This window comes from Musca autumnalis, unplaced genomic scaffold, assembly GCF_047663935.1.
Source record: "Musca autumnalis isolate F117 unplaced genomic scaffold, ASM4766393v1 scaffold_3, whole genome shotgun sequence".
Classification (NCBI taxonomy): Eukaryota; Metazoa; Arthropoda; class Insecta; order Diptera; family Muscidae; genus Musca; species Musca autumnalis.
Genome location: NW_027411866.1, coordinates 28041877 through 28068022, shown reverse-complemented (window position 1 = coordinate 28068022; position 26146 = coordinate 28041877). Strand labels below are relative to the sequence as shown.

Below are 26146 nucleotides of genomic sequence, written 5' to 3'. Positions count from 1 at the left end.
ATTCGAAATAAAGACAACATTGAATTTCAAAATTCTGATTTCATTGCAAAATTGTCCAGTTGTTATCAGTTTTGTTCGCAGTCCACATAACAAACTGTGAAAGGTCATCCTGGTGAACCGACTCAAATAAAAACAACAAGTAAAAAAGTCGTTAAGTTCGGCCGAATCGAACTTTTTATTATATTCTGGAACTGGTATAATTAGTTTCATTTCACAATTTTAGGTGGAACAATTTTACGACCATGGGCATCTAAAATGTGTTTAGCCATGTGCAAAGTACCACCTGGGGGGCTATATCAAAATGTCGACCTATCTTTACATTTTTTGGTGGTAAAGTTTTTTAAGTGTTGGGAACCTCAGAAGTTAAATTACGCCTAGTTCCGTCCAAGAAGGTAATTAAGACCCTCAAACTACCGAAAATCGGAAGCTACCCTTATAAGGGAGCTATACCAAAACATGGACCTATGTTGATGATTTTTAGTGAAGAAGTGAAAATTTCAAATGTCAAATTACAGCTAGTTCGATTATTGGTGGAGAAGTTCCGTGACCAGAGATAAATGACAAATTACAGCTAGTTTGGTTAAAAATTGTAGGTAAAACCCTCAAACTACCGAAAATCGGGAGGTACCGTTAAATGGCAGCTATACCAAAACATGGGCCAATCGTGACGATTTCTGGTGGAGAACTTTCGTGGTCGGAAGATTACATCTAGTTCGAATAATTTTTTTTTTTTGCAAAAATCCTCAAAGTACCGAAAGTTTCCATAGGAGGTCTTCTATCTATAGAAGCCCTAAACAGGAGGTCTTCTAATTATAGAAGGCCTAAACAGGAGGTCTTCTATCTATAGAATGCATCAACAGGAGGTCTTTTATCTATAGCAGACCTCAACAGGAGGTCTTCTATCTATAGCAGACCTCAAAAGGAGGTCTTCTATCTATATCTATGTATAGAAGAAGGAATCAATAGGAGGTTTTATATCTATAGAAAGCCTCAATAGGAAGTCTTCTATAGACAGATGGCCTCAACAGGAGGTCTTCTAGCTATAAAAGTCCTCAATAGGAGGTCTTCTTTCTACAGAAGACCTCAATAGAAGGTCTTCTGTCTATAGAATACCTCAGCAGGAGGTTTTCTACCTATAGAAAACCTCAATAGGAGTTCTTCTATAGGCAGAGGTCTTCTATTTATAGAAGGCCTCAATAGGAGGTCTTCTATCTATAAAAGGCCTCAATAGGAGGTCTTCTATCTATGGAAGGCCTCAATAGGAGAAGGTATTCTATCTATAGAAGGCCTCAATAGAAGGACTTCTATCTATAGATGATCTGAATAGGAGGTCTTCTATTTATAAAGGACCTTAATATGATGTCTTCTATCTATAGAAGGCCCCAACAGGAGGTCTTCTGTCTATATAAGGCCTCAATAGGAGGTCTTTTATCTAGAGAAGGAAGAAGGTATTCTATCTACAGAAGGCCTCAATAGGAGGTCTTCTAAATATAGAAGGCCTCAATAGAAGGCCTTATGTCTTTTTTTTTTGGTCGGGGAAAAAATCGTCGGAAGACTCTGGCTACCTGGTTTATGGTTTCGCCAGGTGGCGAGAATTTAACACGCTAAAATAACCCCTTTACTCTGATCCACCATCCCTGCGGTACCGCCGTACAGGCATTTCGTCGTCATTCTTCTTCGAATATCGCCATTCTTCTTCGAATATCGTCCTGCCTTCGTAATTCCAATATTATTGTCTTTACGTACTCACCCAGCAAACCTAAAATGAACGAAGAAAACCAGGAAACCAAAAGAACAAACATAGAGGTTGAAGAAACCCCACTGGGAAGATGCTCGGGTCTACGAGTTGAAAATATGGAAGGTGTAGATTCCCCATTAGGAAGAACTTCGGTAATTGTGATGGCGACATCTAACAATGCAGGTGAAGGCACGCCTAAAAATAAATTTTCTGGAATCGAAAATCTGAAGAGGATATTCAGTCTATGATGAGAGAAATACAGGCGATATATTTAAAAGTAGCTGACGATATGAACAAAGAAACTGACATACGTCAAATGGGTCAGGTAGACAATAAGCAGACCCAAACAGAAGCATGGATTAAACCAAAACAACCAAGTACGCCAACAACACCTGCGTTGAAAAGAGGCCCAACTCAGAGCCCTAAAGAGAATAAGACAAAAAAGAAGAAAGAAGTCCTACCGAAAACTAATGAGCAGAAAATAAAAACAGCGGAAGAAGTGACCAATGACAACGTGGGAAGATCTGACACCATACACAAGGCAGCTGATTGGAATAAAGTCCAACCAAGGTCAAGAAAGAAAAGGAAGTCCAATAAACCAGATGCATTAATAATAAAAACATGTGGAGATTCCTCATATTCAGACATTCTGAAGCAAGTGAAGAGTGAAGCAAAGCTGGCTGTCCTAGGTCAAAATGTGAAAGCAATTAGGAAGACAGAGAAGGGTGAGCTATTGTTGGAGCTAAATAAACCAGCACACCAGAACACAAATGAGTTTAGGGAAGCCATTGAAAATGTTTTAGACCCAGCTGCTGAAGTGCGTGCCTTAACCCATGAAGTACAGATAGAAATTAAAGATATAGATGGTGTGTCTACTAAAGAAAATATTCTACAAGCTATTAGCATTTCGGACGAGTTCAAAGAATTTCAACCACATGCAATAAAGTCTTTAAGAAAGGCCTACAGAGGTACACAAACTGCTACAGTTTTCTTAAGCTCCCCGCATGCTAATATTCTTTTAGAGAAAAAAAAAATAGTACGCCAACTTAGATGATCTCTATGAAATTATTACAAATTAATTTAAATCATTGTGAAGCTGCTCAAGATTTATTAAAACAGACATTTGGAGAACAAGAGGTGGATGTAGCAATTATTATCGAGCCATACAAGAACATCAGCTCACCAAATTGGTTATGTGATACGTCTGGCACATCCTCGATCTGGTCTATACACAGACCAACACAAAATATTTTGAATTTTGAACCCGGATTTGTATGCGCTACTGTCGCCGGATTAACAATATACAGCAGTTACATACCCCCGAGATATGATATTGAAGTGTACAAAAGTATTATTACCAATCTAGCAAATGATGCTGCATCCAGAAGACCAATTTTGATAGCAGGCGACTTGAATGCTTGGGCTACAGAATGGGGCTGCCCAAGAACAAACGAAAGGGGTCGAATACTATTAGAATCGTTTGCTCAACTAGACGTGGAGCTTTTAAACACTGGTAGTAATCCAACATTCAGCAGAAATGGCGCTAGTTCCATAATCGACATCGCGTTTGTCAGTAGAAACAATTACAACCAATTTAACTGGCAAATCAGTGACATATTCACCTATTGTGATCATAATGCAATACTCATTACTCAAAATGGCACCACAACATCAAGAAGATCGGTTCAAACGCCTGAAATATCAGGTTGGAAAAGAGGCTCGTTTGATAAAGATATATTCACCATATGTATGGAAGGTACAGATCTACAAGGAACTCCCGAAAATATGGCAGAAGAGCTCATTCTTCTGGCAACACAAGCATGCAATGCATCGATGCAAAAAAGGAAGCGAGGAGTCAACAAAGCCCCAGTACATTGGTGGAACTAGGGTGTCCAAAAAACCGGTTTTTCCAAACAAAACGGTTTTCGGTTAACCGAAATTTTCAGTTTTTTCAAAAACCGGTTTTCGGTTTTCAAAAATTTTCAAAACCGGTTAACCGGTTTAAACCGGTTTTGTAAAATAGGTGCAAAATGACTCATAATTGATATATATTTGATTAAAAATGCGCGGCAAGGGGTAAATTAAGTATAACTTATTCGTTATTATATAATTATCTGATAATGTCCTTGTTATTTAACATTCAACCTTAAAGTAGAGACAGCAAAGATAAGCCAGAAATTGTGCTCTAAGAATAGTAAAAGCACTTACAAATATAAGATTGTGTACCAAAGGAATTAAATTTACATTTTATTAAGTCTGGATTCTCCTTCTTGCGTTGAGAACCTCAAATTATAGTGCCGGAATCAAAATGCATTTTGTTATCGTTACCCTTTACAACCTTAAATTCGACAAATTCTTAGTTCACTGTACTACTTCAAAAACGTATGAATAACGTCATTCAAACAAACGTGTGGTATTACGTATACGCAGTATTTTCATACATCGTTCAATTGAACTATATTGGAGTTGTGCCATTTTACACAAAATATTTTTCAAGTTTAAAGGTATCTGACATTTATAATTTTGCCGTACCTTTTGTTAGTTAAGTTTATTTTACTTTCAAGAATACAATTGTATTGAAATTTTAAAAATATTACTACTTTTTTTAAAACCGGTTAACCGACACAAATAACCGGTTTTTTCGGTTAACCGAAAATGACGCTTTTGGCGAAAACCGGTTTCGGTTTTGTAACTCAAAACCGGTTAACCGGTTTCGGTTTTGGACACCCTAGGTGGAACGTTGAAATAGCCGACCTACGCAATGAGTGCCTTCGTGCTAGAAGACGTTTTGTAAGAACTCGTGATAGAGAAGACAATGAAGTTCATAGACAAGATCTCAAGATGAAGAAGATAGCCCTTAAAAAAGCCATACAAAGAAGCAAAAGAGCATGTTTTCTCTCTATTTGCGATGATTTAGAAAACCAGCCGTTTGGACTAGCGTACAAAATTGTAACTAAGAAATTGAAATGCTTCGGCTCAAGCACTCCTACGGATGCAAGCACACTAAATAACATTGTGAACCACCACTTTCCTCACTAAGCGGCATCATCATGGGAAACATGGCACCCTGGTGGCCATTTTGTTTACCCCCGGGTTACACCAGCGGAGATAAATCGTGCAGTCTCTAAATTCGATGACTCTAAAGCGCCTGGCCTAGATGGAACTCCCAACTATATCCTAAAGGAAATTGTGGAATGCTGTGGTGAACAGATTCTCAGAATCTTTAACTCATGCTTGGAATATGGATCTTTTCCATCGATAAGGAAGAGGCAAAGGTTAGTGCTACTGCCTAAAAAAGACAAGCCTCTGGAAAGCAAGCGCAGAAGGCTTGTCAGAAAGTCAATTTGGCTTCAGAAGGTAGCAGTACATGGTCAAAGCTGGAAAAAAGGGACCAAAGAATATTGTGTGGTTATAACACTAGATGTTAAAAATGCTTTCAACACAGCTAATTGGGAGAATATTTTAAACGCTCTTCGACGGTTAAATGTCCCGGCATATCTTGTTGCTATAATCCAGGACTACTTCCGCAACAGAATTCTGATATATGAGACAGAAGAAGGTACAAAGGAATACCAAAAACCAGGAGGTGTACCACAAGGATCCGTTCTTGGACCTCCTCTATGGAACGTGATGTATGATGGTGTTTTACGGTTACAACTTCCAGAGAAAGCTAATATTATTGGATTTGCGGATGACATCGCGCTAGTCATTGTGGCAAAAACAATCGAACAAGCAAGAACAGTAACAGAGGCCAGCATACAGTTGGTTAGATCATGGCTGTTCTCACAAGGCATGGCAGTAGCTGACCAAAAACGAAAGCAGTCTTAATTACAAGTCGTAGAGTGGTGGAAAGAATAAATATTCAAATTGGAGAATGTACAATAACAACAGCGGAATACCTGAAATATCTCGGTGTTATTATAGACAATCGTCTGTCTTATAAGAATCATTTAGATTACGTAAAGGAAAAAGCTGAAAAAACATGTAGAGCGCTGTGTCATATTATGCCAAACACAAGGGGACCTGGATACCTAAGAAGAAATATACTAGCAGGAGTTATAAAAATATTATTATCTATGTAGCACCAATATGGTCACAATCCATGAAGTACGCAACGTACTATGCAAGGATTGGTTCAGTTTATAGACTAGCAGCACTACGGGTATGCTGCGCATATAGGACTGTGTCTGACGATGCAGCCTATGGTATCGCTGATATGATACCTATTGATATCTTAGCATGAGAAGCTGAACTATTATTGAATTTACGGAATTCGCAGGAAACCGACATAAATCCCGACGTCGCAAAAAGACGTAGCATTATCGAATGGCAAAGCAAGTGGTCAGCTTCAACAAAAGGAAGATGGGCGTATTCGCTGATACGAAATGAGGAGACTTGGTCAAATAGGCGACATGGAGATCTAAACTTCTATCTCACCCAATTTCTCTCCGGACATGGCTGTTTCAGGTCGTATTTATACCGTTTTAGACTTGACTGCTCCCCTGATTGTCCTTGCTGTGTGGAACATGTAGAAGACCCATACCACGTTTACTTTTGTGTACTTTTTGTGTGAAGAGAGAACAAATTTAGAGCGGCAAGTTGGCAGTGAAATATGTGTAGAAAACACTGTCGAAATTATGACGACGTCCTTAAGCAATTAGGAGTATGTATGTGCCCAGCTCCGTGCGGAGTTATGTTTTTCCTTTTTTTTCTCCCATCGGACGCCTCCCCAGGTGGTGGATAGGGGAACGTTCATCAGATATGGTGGATACCGCAAAAATAAAATATGCGGGGCGAACCAAAAATAAAAAAGGAAAACAAAGGCAGCGTCTGATCAACAGTTGGCGGCAGCAAACAGCGTCTGAATTCCAGTAGGAGCGGCTGAATATGTAGACGGAAACTATAAACCCTTCAGAAGGCAAGAGGAAACCACTGAAGTAAAATCCCTTGCAAACCATGCATCTATGAATACGAACAACAATACACGGCCCTCAGTCTCCGGCTAAACGAGGGTGCTAAGAATCCCCGGAGGTAAAACAAAAAATACTTTAAATATCGGAACATGGAATATACGAAGTCTTTATGAATCTGGCAAACTGGCAAACACGATATCTGAAATGAAGAAACTGAATATAGATATACATGAAAATCTATTACTCTGGAAATCTAGACAGAAACCATAGGAATGGGGTAGGAATAATCATGAAGGAAAGTATAGCAAGAAGTGTAACAGGTTACATACCGAAATCGGACCGAACTATGCTTATACAACTCGATGCAAAACCAGTGAAAATAAATATAATTCAAATATATGCTCCCACAGCTGACAAAAGCAAAGATGAAATAGAAAACTTCTATGAAGAGATTAACGACCTACTAAAATTAACAAAACCTCAGGAAATTACCATTATACAAGGTGATTTTAATGCCAAAGTAGGCAAATATATGGTCCCTGGAATTACAGGTCACTACGGTTTAGGATCAAGAAACGAAAGAGGTGACAGACTTGTACAATTCTGTCAAGAATACAAAATGATTATAACTAACACATTGTTTAGCTTGCCTGCAAGACGCCTCTATACATGGAAATCACCCCTGGACAGAAAGGACAATATTATTAGAAATCAGATTGATTATATTCTTATTAATAAACGCTTCAGCTCAAGCGTAAAAAAGACTTCGACGTACCCGGGGGCGGACGTGCCATCGGATCACAACTTATTAATGTCTAAATTACGAATTAAACTTTCTGCACATGCTAAGCGGGCCAACCACAAGAAAAAGATTGATGTACAGAAACTACAGGAGCCAACAGTTCGAACAAATGTAAAGCAACTTTTAAGCAACGAACTCACCTCAGTAAACAGTGAAGATGGAGAAAATATTTGGGAATCCATAAAATGTGCCATTAAAACAATTGCGGACAACAATCTTTCCTACACAGGAAAACCACAAAAAAAAGATTGGATGACAAAACAGATACTGGACTTAATGGAAGAACGGCGAAAATATAAAAACACGAATTACGAATTGTACTACGAAATAAACAGGGAAATACAAATTAATATACGCCATGCCAAAAATGAATACCTTAATGACCAATGCAGGGAAATAGAGCGATTGCAACAATTACACGACGACTTCAATCTTCACAAAAAAATTAAGGAAGCTGCTGGGATATACTACAGGGGAATACCGAAAGTATTATATAATGAAAATAATCAAGCCGTCTTGGATACTACTGAAAAGAAAAATATATGGAGCAATTACATAAAAACCATTTTTACTGACGAAAATCGGTCAATCTATGAAAGACGGGTAGACCAACAATTATCCGGGATACCTATCACAAGAACAGAGGTTGAAACAGCCATTAAGACATTAAAAGATAAAAAAGCATGCGGTCCAGACGAGATTCCTTCAGAATTGTTAAAGTTAATTGAAGGTGATAACGTAAACCTTCTTACGAAACTTTTTAACTACGTTTACGAAACTACTAAATATCCCAAAGATTGGCTCACATCAACTTTTATAACCATCCCTAAAAAAAGTCGTCCAAAATTCTGCAATGACTATCGACTAATTAGCCTAATGAGCCATGCACTCAAAATATTTCTGAAGATTATTCACTTCAGAATCTACATGAAATGTGAAAAGGCAATGGGGACTAGCCAGTTTGGGTTTAAAGATGGGATGGGAACCCGCGAAGCTCTATTCGCTTTACAAGCGTTAGTTCAAAAATGCCGAAATTCACAGAAGGACGTGTTCCTATGCTTTATTGATTATGAAAAAGCATTTGACACGGTCCAACATGGCAAAATGATCGAGATTTTATTGTCCATTGGAGTAGAAGAGAAGGAGGTTGAATGCATAAAAAGCTTGTACTGGCACCAAACAGCGCAAGTCAACGTCAATGGCGAATTGGCCGAAAATATTCATATTTCCAGAGGTGTTAGACAAGGTTGTGTCCTGTCTCCTCTATTATTCAACACATACGCTGAACGAATATTCCAAGAATCAATAAATGGTGTCCGGAAAGGAATATATGTAAATGGAACGTTCATTAACAACATAAGGTATGCCGATGACACCACTCTCATAGCCGATAATATGACAGCACTTCAAGAACTGGTTAACAGATTGACCACTTGCAGCGAAAAATACGGTCTTAAAATTTACATAAAAAAAAACGAAATACATGGTCATCAGTAAACATCATACATATGCTAATGCGGCCCCATTAAAAATTAATGAAATAAATGTGGAAAGAGTCCAAAGCTTTAAATATCTTGGAGCGATAATCAACGACGAATGGGACATTTCTAAAGAAATAGCCTGCAGGATTGAAATGGCCAGAGACACATTCTTTAAATATAAAAAAGTTTTTACAAGCCATAATGTAAACTTAAAAACCAAAATAAGATATATGAAAACATATGTATGGTCTGTCCTATTGTATGGCATGGAAACATGGACCTTAAAATCGGTAGATATGAAAAAACTGGAAGCATTTGAGATGTGGACATATCGTCGCATCTTAAAGATATCATGGACACAATTCATATCAAATAATGAGGTTCTAAGAAGATTTAATAAAGAAAAAGAACTGCTGAACAACATAAAGAGACGGAAAACGGCATACTTGGGCCACATTATGAGAAATCCGAAATACAAACTGCTGCAAAGTATTCTCCGTGTAAACATTGAAGGAAGGCCTACTAGAGGGAGGAAACAACTAATATGGATCAACAACATCCAAGAATGGACCGGCATACGTGATGTCATAAATCTGCTAAGCGAAGCCAGAAACAGAGAGACTTTTGCCGATATTATAAACAATATTTAATAATTTAAGTATGATAATATAAAACTATTGTAATAATATTCTTATATTTGCATTTTGGTCGCCAACATTCGAAAATCGAATAGGCAAATAAAGAAGAAGAAGATGTGCCCAGCAAACCAATCGTACCGACATCGTAACGAAATCGGAACGAAGTTCGGACGATACGTCCGATATCTGACCCGAAATCGTAACGATATCTTAACGAAAGTTGTATGAAGTGGTTGACATAATTTCGGAACGAAATGTCAGAGCGACATCGGATCGATTTCGGTCCGATTTCGAAACGAAATCTGAAGAAAATCCTTGGGAAATTCGGAAAGGAATTTTTTTTCCGACATTCGTTCCGAAATCCGAACGATATCGGTAGAAAATCTAAAATATTTCCTCTCCGAAAAATCGTTTAGAAATCGGAACGAAATCTGAACGAATTTGCTTCCGAAATTGTTCAGACATGTCCGACATCAGACATTTGGTTTGCTGGGTGAGTACGTAAAGACAATAATATTGGAATTACGAAGGCAGGACGATATTCGAAGAAGAATGGCGATATTCGAAGAAGAATGACGACGAAATGCCTGTACGGCGGTACCGCAGGGATGGTGGATCAGAGTAAAGGGGTTATTTTAGCGTGTTAAAGTCTCGCCACCTGGCGAAACCATAAACCAGGTAGCCAGAGTCTTCCGACGATTTTTTCCCCGACCAAAAAAAAAAAAAGACATAAGGCCTCCTATTGAGGCCTTCTATATTTAGAAGACCTCCTATTGAGGCCTTCTATAGATAGAATACCTTCTTCCTTCTCTAGATAAAAGACCTCCTATTGAGGCCTTATATAGACAGAAGACCTCCTGTTGGGGCCTTCTATAATTAGAAGACCTCCTGTTGGGGCCTTCTATAATTAGAAGACCTCCTGTTTAGGGCTTCTATAGATAGAAGACCTCCTATGGAAACTTTCGGTACTTTGAGGATTTTTGCAAAAAAAAAAAAAAAAAATCATCATATTAAGGTCCTTTATAAATAGAAGACCTCCTATTCAGGTCATCTATAGATAGAAGTCCTTCTATTGAGGCCTTCTATAGATAGAATACCTTCTCCTATTGAGGCCTTCCATAGATAGAAGACCTGCTATTGAGACCTTTTATAGATAGAAGACCTCTGCCTATAGAAGAACTCCTATTGAGGTTTTCTATAGGTAGAAAACCTCCTGCTAAGGTATTCTATAGACAGAAGACCTTCTATTGAGGTCTTCTGTAGAAAGAAGACCTCCTATTGAGGACTTTTATAGCTAGAAGACCTCCTGTTGAGGCCATCTGTCTATAGAAGACTTCCTATTGAGGCTTTCTATAGATATAAAACCTCCTATTGATTCCTTCTTCTATACATAGATATAGATAGAAGACCTCCTTTTGAGGTCTGCCATAGATAGAAGACCTCCTGTTGAGGTCTGCTATAGATAGAAGACCTCCCGTTGATGCCTTCTATAGATAGAAGACCTCCTGTTTAGGCCTTCTATAATTAGAAGACCTCCTGTTTAGGGCTTCTATAGATAGAAGACCTCCTATGGAAACTTTCGGTACTTTGAGGATTTTTGCAAAAAAAAAATTATTCGAACTAGATCTAATCTCTAGCATTTGATATATTCAGTGGCCACGAAAGTTCTCCACCAAAAATCGTCACGATTGGCCCATGTTTTGGTATAGCTCCCAAAAATCCACCAAAAATCGTGACGATTGGCCCATGTTTTGGTATAGCTGCCATATAACGGTACCTCCCCATTTTCGGTAGTTTGAGGGTTTTACCTACAATTTTTAACCAAACTAGCTGTAATTTGTCATTTATCTCTGGTCACGGAACTTCTCCACCAATAATCGAACTAGCTGTAATTTGACATTTGAAATTTTCACTTCTTCACTAAAAATCATCAACATAGGTCCATGTTTTGGTATAGCTCCCTTATAAGTGTAGCTTCCGATTTTCGGTAGTTTGAGGGTCTTAATTACATTCTTGGACGGAACTACGCGTAATTTAACTTCTGAGGTTCCCAACACTTAAAAAACTTTACCACCAAAAAATGTAAATATAGGTCGACATTTTGATATAGCCCCCCAGGTGGTACTTTGCACATGGCTAAACACATTTTAGATGCCCATGGTCGTAAAATTGTTCCACCTAAAATTGTGAAATGAAACTAATTATACCAGTTCCAGAATATAATAAAAAGTTCGATTCGGCCGAACTTAACGACTTTTTTTACTTGTTTGTTTTTATTTGAGTCGGTTCACCAGGATGACCTTTCACAGTTTGTTATGTGGACTGCGAACAAAACTGATAACAACTGGACAATTTTGCAATGAAATCAGAATTTTGAAATTCAATGTTGTCTTTATTTCGAATATTGATTTTCAGTTGATCATTTGTTGTTTGTAAAGTAGAACGAATTGCATTCCACCAACATGAAGAACTCTTACCTTATCATATGGATTTTATGCTGTGGCTGTATTCTATGCGAGGCTGTTACGAAGAGGGAAAGTAGGGTAGGTCCTCCCGATTTTCGGTATTTTGAGGATTTTAGCTACAAATTTTAACCCAACTAGCTGCAATTTGACATTTAAGGTTCTCAGTGGCGAAGAAACTTCTTCACTAGAAATCGTCAACATTTGGTCCATGTTTTGCTATAGCCCCTATATAACGGTACCTCCCGATTTTCGGTATTTTGAGGATTTTAGCTACAAATTTTAACGCAACTAGCTGCACTTTGACATTTAAGGTTCTCAGTGGCCCAGGGTTCATCAGTTTCAAATCGTAGTCCAGTAATGCCATAATCAAGATCGTGCTGGCTTGATCTTGATGCCTTTCGGCAGGGATTTGTTATCTTCTTTGAGTAGGTTTTGACTAGGGAAAACCATGGAGTCGCCACCTCCTTTCCAAACCTCTCTTGAGGTGTGCCCCTACGGTGGAATACTATCTATAGAAGACCTCAATAGGAGGTCTTCTATCTATAGAAGACCTCAATAGGAGGTCTTCTATCTATAGAAGACCTCAATAGGATGTCTTCTATCTATAGAAGACCTCAATAGGAGGTCTTCTATCTATGGAATACCTCAATAGGAGATATTCTATCTATAGAAGGCCTCAATAGGATGTCTTCTATCTATAGAAGACCTCAATAGGAGGTCTTCGATCTATAGAAGACCTCAATAGGAGGTCTTCTATCTATAGAAGACCTCAATAGGATGTATTCTATCTATAGAAGGCCCCAATAGGAGGTCTTCTATCTATTGAAGAACTCAATAGGAGGTCTTCTATCTATAGAAGACCTCAATAGGAGGTCTTTTATCTATAGAAGACCTCAATAGGAGGTTTGTATTTTGAGGATTTTAGCTACAAATTTTAACCCAACTAGCTGCAATTTGACATTTAAGGTTCTCAGTGGCGAAGAAACTTCTTCACTAGAAATCGTCAACATTTGGTCCATGTTTTGCTATAGCCCCTATATAACGGTACCTCCCGATTTTCGGTATTTTGAGGATTTTAGCTACAAATTTTAACGCAACTAGCTGCACTTTGACATTTAAGGTTCTCAGTGGCCCAGGGTTCATCAGTTCCAAATCGTAGTCCAGTAATGCCATAATCAAGATCGTGCTGGCTTGACCTTGATGCCATTCGGCAGGGATTTGTTATCTTCTTTGAGTAGGTTTTGACTAGGGAAAACCATGGAGTCGCCACCTCCTTTCCAAACCTCTCTTGAGGTGTGCCCCTATTGTGGAATACTATCTATAGAAGACCTCAATAGGAGGTCTTCTATCTATAGAAGACCTCAATAGGAGGTCTTCTATCTATAGAAGACCTCAATAGGAGGTCTTCTATCTATAGAAGACCTCAATAGGAGGTCTTCTATCTATAGAAGACCTCAATAGGAGGTCTTCTATCTATAGAAGACCTCAATAGGAGGTCTTCTATCTATAGAAGACCTCAATAGGAGGTCTTCTATCTATGGAATACCTCAATAGGAGATATTCTATCTATAGAAGGCCTCAATAGGAGGTCTTCTATCTATAGAAGACCTCAATAGGAGGTATTCGATCTATAGAAGACCTCAATAGGCCCATGGTCGTAAAATTGTACCACCTAAAATTGTGAAATGAAACTAATTATACCAGTTCCAGAATATAATAAAAAGTTCGATTCGGCCGAACTTAACGACTTTTTTACTTTTTTACTTGTTTGTTTTTATTTGAGTCGGTTCACCAGGATGACCTTTCACAGTTTGTTATGTGGACTGCGAACAAAACTGATAACAACTGGACAATTTTGCAATGAAATCAGAATTTTGAAATTCAATGTTGTCTTTATTTCGAATATTGATTTTCAGTTGATCATTTGTTGTTTGTTAAGTAGAACGAATTGCATTCCACCAACATGAAGAACTCTTACCTTATCATATGGATTTTATGCTGTGGCTGTATTCTATGCGAGGCTGTTACGAAGAGGGAAAGTAGGGTAGGTCCTCCCGATTTTCGGTATTTTGAGGATTTTAGCTACAAATTTTAACCCAACTAGCTGCAATTTGACATTTAAGGTTCTCAGTGGCGAAGAAACTTCTTCACTAGAAATCGTCAACATTTGGTCCATGTTTTGCTATAGCCCCTATATAACGGTACCTCCCGATTTTCGGTATTTTGAGGATTTTAGCTACAAATTTTAACCCAACTAGCTGCAATTTGACATTTAAGATTCTCAGTGGCGAAGAAACTTCTTCACTAGAAATCGTCAACATTTGGTCCATGTTTTGCTATAGCCCCTATATAACGGTACCTCCCGATTTTCGGTATTTTGAGGATTTTAGCTACAAATTTTAACGCAACTAGCTGCACTTTGACATTTAAAGTTCTCAGTGGCCCAGGGTTCATCAGTTCCAAATCGTAGTCCAGTAATGCCATAATCAAGATCGTGCTGGCTTGATCTTGATGCCTTTCGGCAGGGATTTGTTATCTTCTTTGAGTAGGTTTTGACTAGGGAAAACCATGGAGTCGCCACCTCCTTTCCAAACCTCTCTTGAGGTGTGCCCCTATGGTGGAATACTATCTATAGAAGACCTCAATAGGAGGTCTTCTATCTATAGAAGACCTCAATAGGAGGTCTTCTATCTATAGAAGACCTCAATAGGAGGTCTTCTATCTATAGAAGACCTCAATAGGAGGTCTTCTATCTATAGAAGACCTCAATAGGAGGTCTTCTATCTATAGAAGACCTCAATAGGTGGTCTTCTATCTATGGAATACCTCAATAGGAGATATTCTATCTATAGAAGGCCTCAATAGGAGGTCTTCTATCTATAGAAGACCTCAATAGGAGGTCTTCGATCTATAGAAGACCTCAATAGAAGGTCTTCTATCTATAGAAGACCTCAATATGATGTATTCTATCTATAGAAGGCCCCAATAGGAGGTCTTCTATCTATTGAAGAACTCAATAGGAGGTCTTCTATCTATAGAAGACCTCAATAGGAGGTCTTTTATCTATAGAAGACCTCAATAGGAGGTCTTCGATCTATAGAAGACCTCAATAGAAGGTCTTCTATCTATAGAAGACCTCAATAGGATGTATTCTATTTATAGAAGGCCCCAATAGGAGGTCTTCTATCTATTGAAGAACTCAATAGGAGGTCTTCTATCTATAGAAGACCTCAATAGGAGGTCTTTTATCTATAGAAGACCTCAATAGGAGGTCTTTTATCTATAGAAGACCTCAATAGGAGGTCTTCTATCTATAGAAGGCCTCAATATGAGGTTTTTATTCATAGGAAGATTCCATGATTTGTTTTCTCCAAATAACCTTCCCTTATGAGCCGACTCAATGAGAAAATTTCTACATCCTCCCAAATAGGATGACCGCACCATTAAACTGTGTTTTGTAGCCTTAAAGAAGACTAAGTACCAAGTTGCAGACATTTCGGTAAAATAGTGTGGCTAAAACTTAAAATATACCGAAAATCGGGAGGTCGCGATCTATGGGGGCTTATCAAACCGTGGAGCCTATAACGATAAATTTCAGAGGAGACTAAATACCAACAACTTTGAATTGCGAGTCATATATTGTATATATATTCTTGATGAGCGAAAAATTCTGAGTCGATCTATGCTTGTCCGTCCGTCTGTGGTAATCACTCTAGCATCCACAATGTTTTGGTAAAGCCCCCATATAATGGCACCTCCCGATTTTCGGTATTTTGAGGATTTTAGCTACAATTTTTAACTGAATTGGCCGAATTTTTATAGTTGAGGTTCTCTGTGTTCACGAAACTACTTCACTAAAAAACGTGAAGAAAGGTCCATGTTTTGATATCGCTCCCATATAACGGTACCTTCCGATTTTCGGTATTGTGAGGATTTTAGCTAAAATTTTGAACTGAATTAGCCGAAATTTGATAGTTGAGATTCTCTGTGTTCACGAAACTACTTCACTAAAAATCGTCAACATAGGTCAATGTTTTGGTATAGCTCCCATATAACGGTACCTCCCGATTTTCGGTATTGTGAGGATTTTAGTTACAATTTTTATAGGAACTATTTGTCATTTTACATTGAGGTTGGTTCTCTGTGATCACGAAAATTCTTCTCTTAAAATTGTCAACATAGGTCCATGTTTAGGTATTGCTCCCATATAACAGTACCTCCCGATTTTCGGTATTTTGTGGGTCTTAGCTACATTGTTTGACGGAACTAACCGTAATATAACTTTTGAGGTTCCCCGCAGTTATAAAACTTTTCCACCAAAATTGTAAAGATTGGTCGAAACTTTGATTTTTAGGTTATATTAGAAAATTTAGGCAACTGGGGTTGCCGTGGTCGAATGTTTTTTCCACCTAAAATTGTGAAAGGAAACTAATTATTCCCTTTTAATTTAGACTATTTTATGGTTTAGGGTATAAAAAGTTCGGCCCGGGTGAACTTAACAATTTTTACTTGTTCTTTTCTAGTAAAAAATAGAAAAAAATTTTACAGTGGGCTTGGATGAAATTTTCGCGATTTAATATTTAAAATCAATTTTTGTCAATGATTGTACTCTTCGATAGTCTTGAAATTTTTTTTTATATTTAAGTACGATTAATTACAAAAATTTCGTTCCAAACCTACGACTAGAATAAAAATTGCCCGAATTCCATAGCAAAATTTCATTCAATTTCGATCCCTAAATATTTTTCAATCTTTACGAAATTAAATACCAACGCCTTGTAAGTTAGTAACTAAAATCGCAATCTCTAGAGTTTACAGACTGTCATATATGTGTTTGAATTTAGTTTATTATTTATACCTACTTGATACAGTGTAAAAAAAATGTTTTCTCTACTGATTGCTGCTGCATTGTTTCTATTTTCAATAATTTTTTCATTTAATCTCTTGCTGCCGATCATTGAAGATGGGTCTATATTTTTTGTTCACATTACTTATTTATGTGGCAATAAGTGAAAGCAACAATTCCACAGTAGATTATAATGGGGTTCGTATAAAATATGTTTTGTTTTTGTTTGATTTATAAATGTATTTCTGTTTGTTCAGATTTCATTACAAAATGAAGATGAAAATATGATTCTTTTGTGGAAAACTCTTTTCACAAAAATCGACAATCTTTCCAAGGATAATGACAAGTTAAGAGCTACCATAGAAAGACTTGAAGACAAAGTCAATTCCTTGGAAAAGTGTAAAACGCACCCCTGGACCACCGTACTACGACGCCAAGATGGTTCAGTGAACTTTTATCGTAACTGGGAGGAATATAAAGTTGGTTTTGGTAATCCGCCAGAAGGGGAATTTTTTATTGGTCTTGAAAACCTCTATAGGCTTACAAAAAATTCGACCCAGGAATTGATGATCGTACTAAAAGATTGGAACAACGAAATGCGTTATGCTTTCTATGATTATTTCAAAATTGGCAGTGAAAAAGAATATTATGGCCTTAAATTGCTTGGACCCTATAGTGGAGATGCTGGAGATGCTTTACGCATACATCATGGAAAAAATTTTTCAACTTTTGATCAATGGAATGATACGATTGAAAATTGTGCCATCCGTTGGAAGGGAGCATGGTGGTATGGCGCATGTTATGAAAGGTAATTATGCAAAATGGAACGAAACTAAAATGAAATGTGAAATATTTTAATAATTTTTTTTTTTAATTTAGTCATCTAACTGGGCCCTATAGACCCTCAGCTGATTTCATTCAGCCAGGTGTGGGTTGGTTGAAATGGAAATCGGATTACTCGTTGAAGTATGCGGAAATGAAAATACGTTTGAAAGCTGTGTGAAAAATGTATGAAATTTCCTTAAAATTAAAATGAGAAATTAATAAAATAATTATCAATGAAGGAATTTCAAAGGATTAGTTTCAATGAAAACAAATTTACTACTCATTGGTAAGAACACATACAAACAAGATAATAAAATATGGACCAAAAAGAACAACTTTGAAAACGAATAAAAAATCGGAACGAAATTCTGCACAAATTTCCAATTCTGATACAAAATTTGTCCGAAATCGGAAAAAAAATTGTGTGAAGGTGTCCAAAATTTGCCCGAAATCGGAAGGTGTGAAGGTGTCCACGGATTCCGAAAGATTTGTCGGAAAAGATCGGAAGAAACATTCGAGTTTCTTTTTCAAATTCTAAACGAATTCCTAAAAAAAACCGAATGAAACAAGTAAAAAAGTATCAGTCGGCTTTACCGACAGATATGCACTGGCTGTGGGAATTGAAACTTTCATCTATGGGCAATAGGGTTATGACTGTATGATATTTTGATGAGTTTTTACATAAGATTACATAAAATCTTAATTAAAAAGATATTCGATGAAAAAAACTTCCACTTCCAAAAATCTTTTAACGTTTTTATTTTTCAGAAATGTTGACAATTTTTTGAAGTCACAATTTAACTGAAAATGATTTATAGGGTCACAAGACATAAATGACATAACCCTCAGCATTTATGCTAACGAGGGTGTTTACGGGCAAAATGTGCCTCATCGAAATAATGGTTTTAGACCCCAAGTATGTTTGGATGAAATCCGTTTCAGACAATTTGGAGTTGATTTAGCCATGTCCGTCCGTGTGTCTGGCTGGAGCGCACGAGAACTCTGGAACTGATTAAGCGACTCAGTTTAAAATTTGGCTTCCGTTATGTTTTGTCCAAACTTAGTTTAAGTTCGAAGATGGGTTATAACGGTCCAGTCCTTACGGTACCTCCCCCACAAAAGTTTGAAAATGTTGTGCGCACGATAACGTTTGAGGTGAGTAACAGATTTGGTTCATACTTTGCACATCGTGAAATTTCCACCAGACTTATATGAGGTTCCGATATGGACTTAATCGGTCCAGTTTAGGACCTGCTCTCGAATCGCTTTGATTTTTGTTGTAACAACTTGTATTCACTGCCCCCATATACGACGGTACAATTTTCATCAGGGGCAAGTCCATACTTCCTGAGAAAATAGCCTGAAATGTGCAAAAAACCCCCTGGAGAACCGTGTGTTGTGGTTGGAGCGCAAGATAACTGTCGAACGGATCTGGCGAGTCGGTCCACAATTTGGCCTTCGTAATATTTTGTTCAAACTTAGTCTCAGTTCGAAGATAAGCCTACACCTTCAGTTACCTACCCCACAAAAGATAAATGTTGGGAATGTTGGGAAAAATTGTGGGCACGATAGCTCTTGAATGGAGTGACCGATTTGGTCCATACTTTACACATCCTAATATATCTACCAGATATAGATCGGGTTCAAATATGGAATATTGTCCACTCCTTCGTGTACCTCCCATACAAAATTTCGGATAAGTTCACTTTAAGACCTGCTCTCGAATCTCTTTGATTTTTATTGAAGAAACTTGCATTCGCTGCCTCAATTACAACGGTAAAAGTTTTCCAGGGGCAAATCCATACTTCTTGAGAAAACAGCCCGAAAGGTGTAAAAAACCCCTATGGCATCATATGTAGTGCATGGAGAGCACGATAACTCTCGAACTGATCAACCGATTTGGTCCAAAATTTGACTTTGTCATAGTTTGTCCACACTTAGTTTCAGTTCGAAGATGGGCAACTTCCAGTACTTCCCTCCAATATTTAAAAATATCACTAAAATGGTATGCACGATATCACTTGAAGGGGGCAACCAATTTGGTCCAAACTTTGGATCTCCTAATATTTTGTCTAATTTTGTTTATCTCGGCCCGTATCGGTCCTCTTCTTAGGGTACCTCCCCCACAAAAGTTCAACATTTGTGTCCAAGTGCAGTTTAGGGTCTGTTATATACATTCGATCTGTCCGTAGATGAAATTTTCAATTCACATAGGCTGAGGGTATATCTCTGTCGGCAAAGCCGACTGGTACTTTTCTACTTATTTCAATAGCTGTGCACCACACTACACCTGCGTATATCTAATTACGCTTCTGTATAATCAGGGGCCAAAAATAACTAATTATTTCTGGTAACTTTTTGCAACAAATCCTTGATAAAAAAAAACGTTTAGCAAGGATATTTGCAATAAGTTTTTTGGTTCCTCTTAAGCTCACTGCAGAACAATTCGTCGTTAACCATTTTCTCGATGGTTTCTTGTCTGCCAGGCCCCTACTGGTGTCTATCACAGAATAGCAGCACTCGTCCTTCTAATGCCTTTAGGCTATTTTGTTAGAAGTATATGACGGTGTCGTTTCGATCTCCGCGACCATCTTCCTCTTCTGGAATGTTCTGTTCATCTGTAGATCTTATATTCTTCGCCGCTTCCGTGGAAGTGGAGGTAGTATTTTTGACATCATTTGGAGCATCGTACTGTTTCTAATAAACAGCGTCTTGTCCTTCTTGGACTTTGGCCATGGAGCCCCTGAAAGCTGATTCCTTTTGGTTGTGGACATAACATATGTTTGGGTCCTGCAAACAAATATTTGTTTGGATGCAAAAAAAACACGTGTACCAGTGGGCGCTTACTGAGAGCAAGTGAGCGTAAATTTCAATGTTAAACACATTGAAGTGTATGCTCTCTTGCTTTTGATAAGATTTATCGCCAATTCCTGATGGCCTACAGGGTCTCTAGCAAAAACTTCATCACGCCATAACGCGGAAGTTCGACTCACGGCGGATCTGTCATTCGGGGTTCTTAATACATATACTCACCAATGCATCTCTTCGCCAAGAGGAATGTCCAATTGTTTTTTACTGCGATAGCTTTTACGTTCATAATCAACGACAAATAACAGTGGAAGAAGGTTTGCTTTGTTTTGCAAACACTTTCGTCGGGGCTGTGTGAGGTTGCCAAAGGAAAACTTCTCATTGAAGTTTTTTCTTGGTTCACCTTTATATTTCGAGCTGACGATTGATGTTTGGGTATAAAAGGTTTTTTGTTGAAGAAGTTTTTGGAAAATAACTTCGGTGGAGAATATCCACAAACAAAAAACAAGGGAACTGATGAGATCCTGTGGCGTGGATCGAAACTAGTCTTCCCTGCCATACCCCTTGGCGAACAATGCCAAACCTGCTCTACTAATAAATTAGTTGTTTTAAATATTAAAACAACAACAATGGGATGTATTTATTAGGGTATGTTCTGAGACACACTTCACCTCTCACTTCACGCCTCAAGCATTTTGTTCACCCCATTTACGCTTATTTTTCGATTATTATATGGACGGACAAGGGTGTACTCTTCTTTTTAAATACCTTACTGTATCTTAGCCCCAAGAACTTCGCAAAAAATAGGAGTAAATGGGGTGAACAAAATACTTGAGACGTGAAGTGTGTCTCAGACAAGATTAGAATCTTATAAATTAAAGTGTAGGATTAGAATGTGAAAACATATCCATCTTAAATTTAAAGTATTACATGTACATATGTATGATCAATAAAAGAATTAAAAAAATTAAATTTAAAACGACAATATAAAGAAAATTAAATTGGACGTTATTACAATTTAATAATTGGTGAAGACAATAATTGAAAAAGAACATTAATATATGAACTGGAAACAAGAAAATCATGTTACACTCGTCGGATCGTTTCCAAATTTTGGAAATAGTTCTTAATTTTATATTTAAACTTGTGTTCGTTACTGATGCCTTGCAATTCGTGAGGAAGAGAATTCCAGAGACTTACAGTGCTTATAAAAAATTGCCACTCTGATACGAGGCTCTGCCGTCTCAATGGTTTAATTTTTTACCTCTATTAGATCTTCCGAATTTTAGACGTTCAAAGAGATATTTAGGTTTTCTGTTATAGATAATTTTCTGTAGGAATATTAAATATTAAGCTGTTGCCATACAGGTATTTACTATATTGCGAAATATGCTCAGTTCTACGCAAGCCATAAACATAGCGAATGATGCTGTTAAAAGCCACATTCAGTTTGCGTCTACCCAGAGAATCGCAGTTCGCAAAGAGCTGGCAGCCGTAAATTAACCCTGGAACTTAGTTAGTTTTGGCCAGTAGACATCTTATATTAATTGGAGTAAATTACTGAGTAAGCCATAGAGCACGTAATTTAGCATAGGTATTGCCCACTGCTTGATTAATATGGTTTGTCCAGCTTAAAGAGGTGTTGAGGGTTACGCCGAGATTTTTTACGCTCTGAACAATTGCAATCTTTTCAAGATTGAGGGAAATTTCAATGTTTTCTATGCTGAAAATTTTCCTTTTGTAATAGCTAAACACATAGATTTATTAGGATTTAAGACAAGACCGTTTGCGTTGGCCCATTTGCAGACTCTGTTGAGGTCGTCGTTTAGGTTATTAATGCACTGACTGATATCGTCGACAGAACTGCTCAGGTATATCTGAACATCAACAGCGTACATGTGTATTCGATTGTGAATTAGTTGAAGGGGTAGGTCATAAGCATATAAAGAGAATAAGAGTGGCCCAATAATAGACCCTTGAGGGACTTCTTTCTTAACTGTCAGAGGCATTGATATAGAGCAAATGTGTTCTTCTTTGGCACGGCGGTGTCGATGATTTTCGGTAATTTACACACACACGACCCGAATGCACAGAAAGAGCGTACAAAAGAGAACAAATATTTTGATTTGTTATTGTTTTATAGCTTGCGTGAATACAAACTTACTAACACACTGTTATAAGTTGCCAATATTTTGAATTTTCTCCGTTCTCTTTTTGGTCATGTCTGATATAGAGTGGCCGTAGTACCCAGACTGTAACCGATCGGATCGGTTAATAGCTCTCAATAAGATGTATCGAGGACTGAGAAAAGTTTTTACGCAGTTTAAGGCAGAGGTTGCTATGGTCGATAGTGTCGAACGCCTTAGAATGGTCGAATAGAACCAGAAAACATACCTTGTTATCATCGATGTCGCTCCTTATTGATTCTGAAACATCTTTTATTGCTGATACGCAACTGTGACCGGAGCGGAATTCTGATTGCACTTTTGTCAGTAAAGATTCATGTTCAAGGAATTCCGACATCTGTAAATGAATTAGTTTTTTAAAGACTTTGGAGAGATAAGGAAGTATTGCAATGGGTGAAAACTCTGAACTAGGTTTTGGTACTGGTATGATCTTTGCATGTTTCCAAATGGTGGGGAAGACACTGGTGATTAAAATGGTATTAAAAAGGTGAGTTAAGTGAGGTAATAAGCGTGGGATTAGGATTCGAATAAACTTAGGATCAATTTTATCTGGACTTATGGTGTTCGATTTGAAACTGGATAAACAACTCAGAACTTCTAGATGTGTGACACATCGAAACTCAAATATTCCCTCCGAACGCATGTCCTCATCATCAGACGTGTAGAAAAGGGGATCTGCATTCGTAGTTGGTATATTGACGAAAGTTTTGTTAAGATCGTCTACATCGTCTATACAAGATCCAAAAGTTTTGGGTTTTCCAACACCTACATATATTATTAATAATATTCCATTTTCTCTTGGAGTCAAGTGCAGAACTGAACCGAGAGTAGTAGTATTCGGTTGTAGCAGATTTTATGCTAATATTGACCGTTCTACGCGCGAGGCAAAACTCATCAAGGTTAAACCAGGGTTTGTTTTTAGGTGTGATTAATTTATTTCTGATAGGGACAGTGGCGTTGTACAACAGTATTAGGTTATTTTGCAGGAATTGGAGTTGGAGCTGAAATTAGGGTATATATTTCATTCCAATTGATTTGCAAAAATTTATCCTCCAACTCATAGTGACACAGATTCCTATAGTCACGAAACGAATATGTTTGATCGACGGTAAATGCATTAAAACTGTATGAAAGATATATTTGATCATGCCTCGAGAAGCATGGTGCTGATACTTGATCATAGAGCAGAATATTGGGGGTGTTATTGACAAAGAATAGGTCTAACAAAGTATTAACTGTTGAGGAGAAGTGGGTGGGTTTCGTGTTATTGACTGCATACAAACCCAACGCTAGCATGTTGTTTGTCAGAAGGGAGTTAGCAATTATATTAGAGTTAAAATCGCCAGTGAGTATAATATCACTATACCCCAGAGATATACTTTCAAGAATTTCTTGTAAGGGATTCAGATCAATAGAACTGTTTGGACGATAAATGCATCCTACTAGCATTTTCTTATTTTTAGATTTGAGTTCTTTGAATATAAATTCAATATCATCACCCGTTTTTGACTTTAATATGAACTTCGCATTTAATTTGCTTTTTGCAATAATGGTTACTCCGCCGCCACGGCGCTCTCTATCAGATCTAAACAGAGTATATCCCTGAAGATTAATAAATGCATCTGGAACAGAAGAGTTGAGCCACGTTTCAGAGACACATATTAAGTCCATTCCTGATTTTTCGAAGATATATTTAAATTCATCTGATTTATTTACTAAGGGTTGCGCGTTTATTTGACATATGTTAACGCCATTCCGTTGTCTGGCTTAAATTCCGACAATATTTTTGGTAGCGTCACTGGAATCTCTTTCAGTATTACCGAATTGCATCTTAATTAACAGTATAGAGATAGAACAGTATAGAGATAGAGTGGCATCAGTATTAGGCCGGGGCGATTTGTATGGAAGGAAAAAAGTGTTATCGGGCGCCTGGAGTTTCTGATTCTTGGGATTGTACTGAGCAAAAAAGTCAACTAGACCATATGTCTACGGTGAAAATCGAGCCCCCGGATTTTGACTTGAAGTTTTTTGTCAGGTATTTTCGGTTATTTTGGCAAATAACAACCAAACCACTGACATTTTCGATCCAACACAAAGACAACAATTGTAGCCAAGACAATAATAAAGAACTCTCTAGTACATCGCAAAAGCATTGGAACGCTCCTTCAGACAGTTATGACCTCGAGAAAGTGCACATTTTTCGGAAAATATCGATAAATGACACTGTGCTACAAAATCGGACTCAAATTCAGTGGGTGGAAAATCCTTTTCGGAGATGAAAGCCCTTGGTGAGTGTACTAAGAACCCAAAAGGAAATTTTCACCATTGGTCAAGTTTCCGAGATATCGCGTGATTAATGGTTTAATTTTGGCCCCTTAATTTGCGAGAAAATAGTTTTATATCTCTGTTAAGCGTTATTGTAGCTTCATTTTGAGATTACATGTCTTCAGTCAAATCAAATGGTGAATCTTTTTGTAGAATATTTCATCCCTCTAACTCAATTCCTTCCATGTCCTTTTCGTCCTTTATTTTTTGAACCGTAGTAAAAGTACCACAAGATGAGATTTTACAGCATCCAAATATTCTACAAAAAAGTTCTTCAGAAGATTTTAGGTACGGTTCTCATTGATGACCAATCGATATTTCCCCGTTTTCATGGTCCTTTTTGACATTTGCCCGTATTTTGTTGAGAAAACCGTGTTTTGTTTTTATGTATATTCGTTATTGGTCTGTGGTGCATCTGAAATACTTACCATAAATAGCTCTTGTAATGACGAACACGTTAATAACAAATTTTATTGAAGGATTGATCCGGTTATCTAAACTTTTGAACCGGATATTCTGATATCAAAACCGATTTTGGAACCGGTTTTAAGTAACCGATTAATCGTATATGTATATCATTGGAAAGCTAATAAAATTGTCAATCAAATGACAGCAAGTAGCTGATTACAACTTTCTTGGTTCCGATGCTAGAACAAAAAACCGCGTTCTTAAATCGATTTTGATGTAAAATATCACTGGGTTGACGTGGTTCAAACTTCTGAGTTATGGCGAAATTAATTCATTCTTGATGAACTTTAAGTGCATGATAACAAAACAACATAACACAAATTCATCTCACAATAACTCAGAAGTTTGACCTATGACATAACTGTCTTTCCAAATTTATAAAATATCTTAATCGACTTTCATCGCCAAAAAGAATTTTTCAACCCAGTGATATATTACATCAAAATCGGTTTTTTTTTGTTTTAGCTTCGGAACCAACAAAGTTGTAATCATGTAATCAGCTACTTGCTGTCATTTGATTGACCATTTTATTAGCTTTCCAATGATATACATATACGATTAATCGGTTCCTTAAAACCGGTTCCAAAATCGGTTTTGATATCAGAATATCCGGTTCAAAAGTTTAGATAACCGGATCAATCCTTCAATAAA

The 26146-nt window shown here is 37.5% G+C and overlaps 1 protein-coding gene across 1 annotated transcript; it reads left to right on the top strand.

Annotated features, from left to right (window-relative positions):
* Nucleotides 1-16965: 16965 nt before the first annotated feature.
* Nucleotides 16966-17957, top strand: LOC141397606 (angiopoietin-related protein 6-like). Its single transcript, XM_073974114.1, has 3 exons — nt 16966-17081; nt 17141-17691; nt 17763-17957. Exons 1-3 carry the CDS (start codon nt 17001-17003, stop codon nt 17884-17886), a joined length of 756 nt encoding a protein of 251 aa, XP_073830215.1. The 5' UTR covers nt 16966-17000; the 3' UTR covers nt 17887-17957.
* Nucleotides 17958-26146: the final 8189 nt, after the last annotated feature.

Excerpts from the sequence above, each read along its gene's own strand:
- LOC141397606 (XM_073974114.1), top strand. The coding sequence starts at position 17,001 with ATGGGTCTATATTTTTTGTTCACATTACTTATTTATGTGGCAATAAGT. Across the intron at positions 17,082-17,140 it reads CCACAGTAGATTATAATGGG|ATTTCATTACAAAATGAAGA; the intron begins GTTCGTATAAAA and ends CTGTTTGTTCAG. Across the intron at positions 17,692-17,762 it reads TATGGCGCATGTTATGAAAG|TCATCTAACTGGGCCCTATA; the intron begins GTAATTATGCAA and ends TTTTTAATTTAG.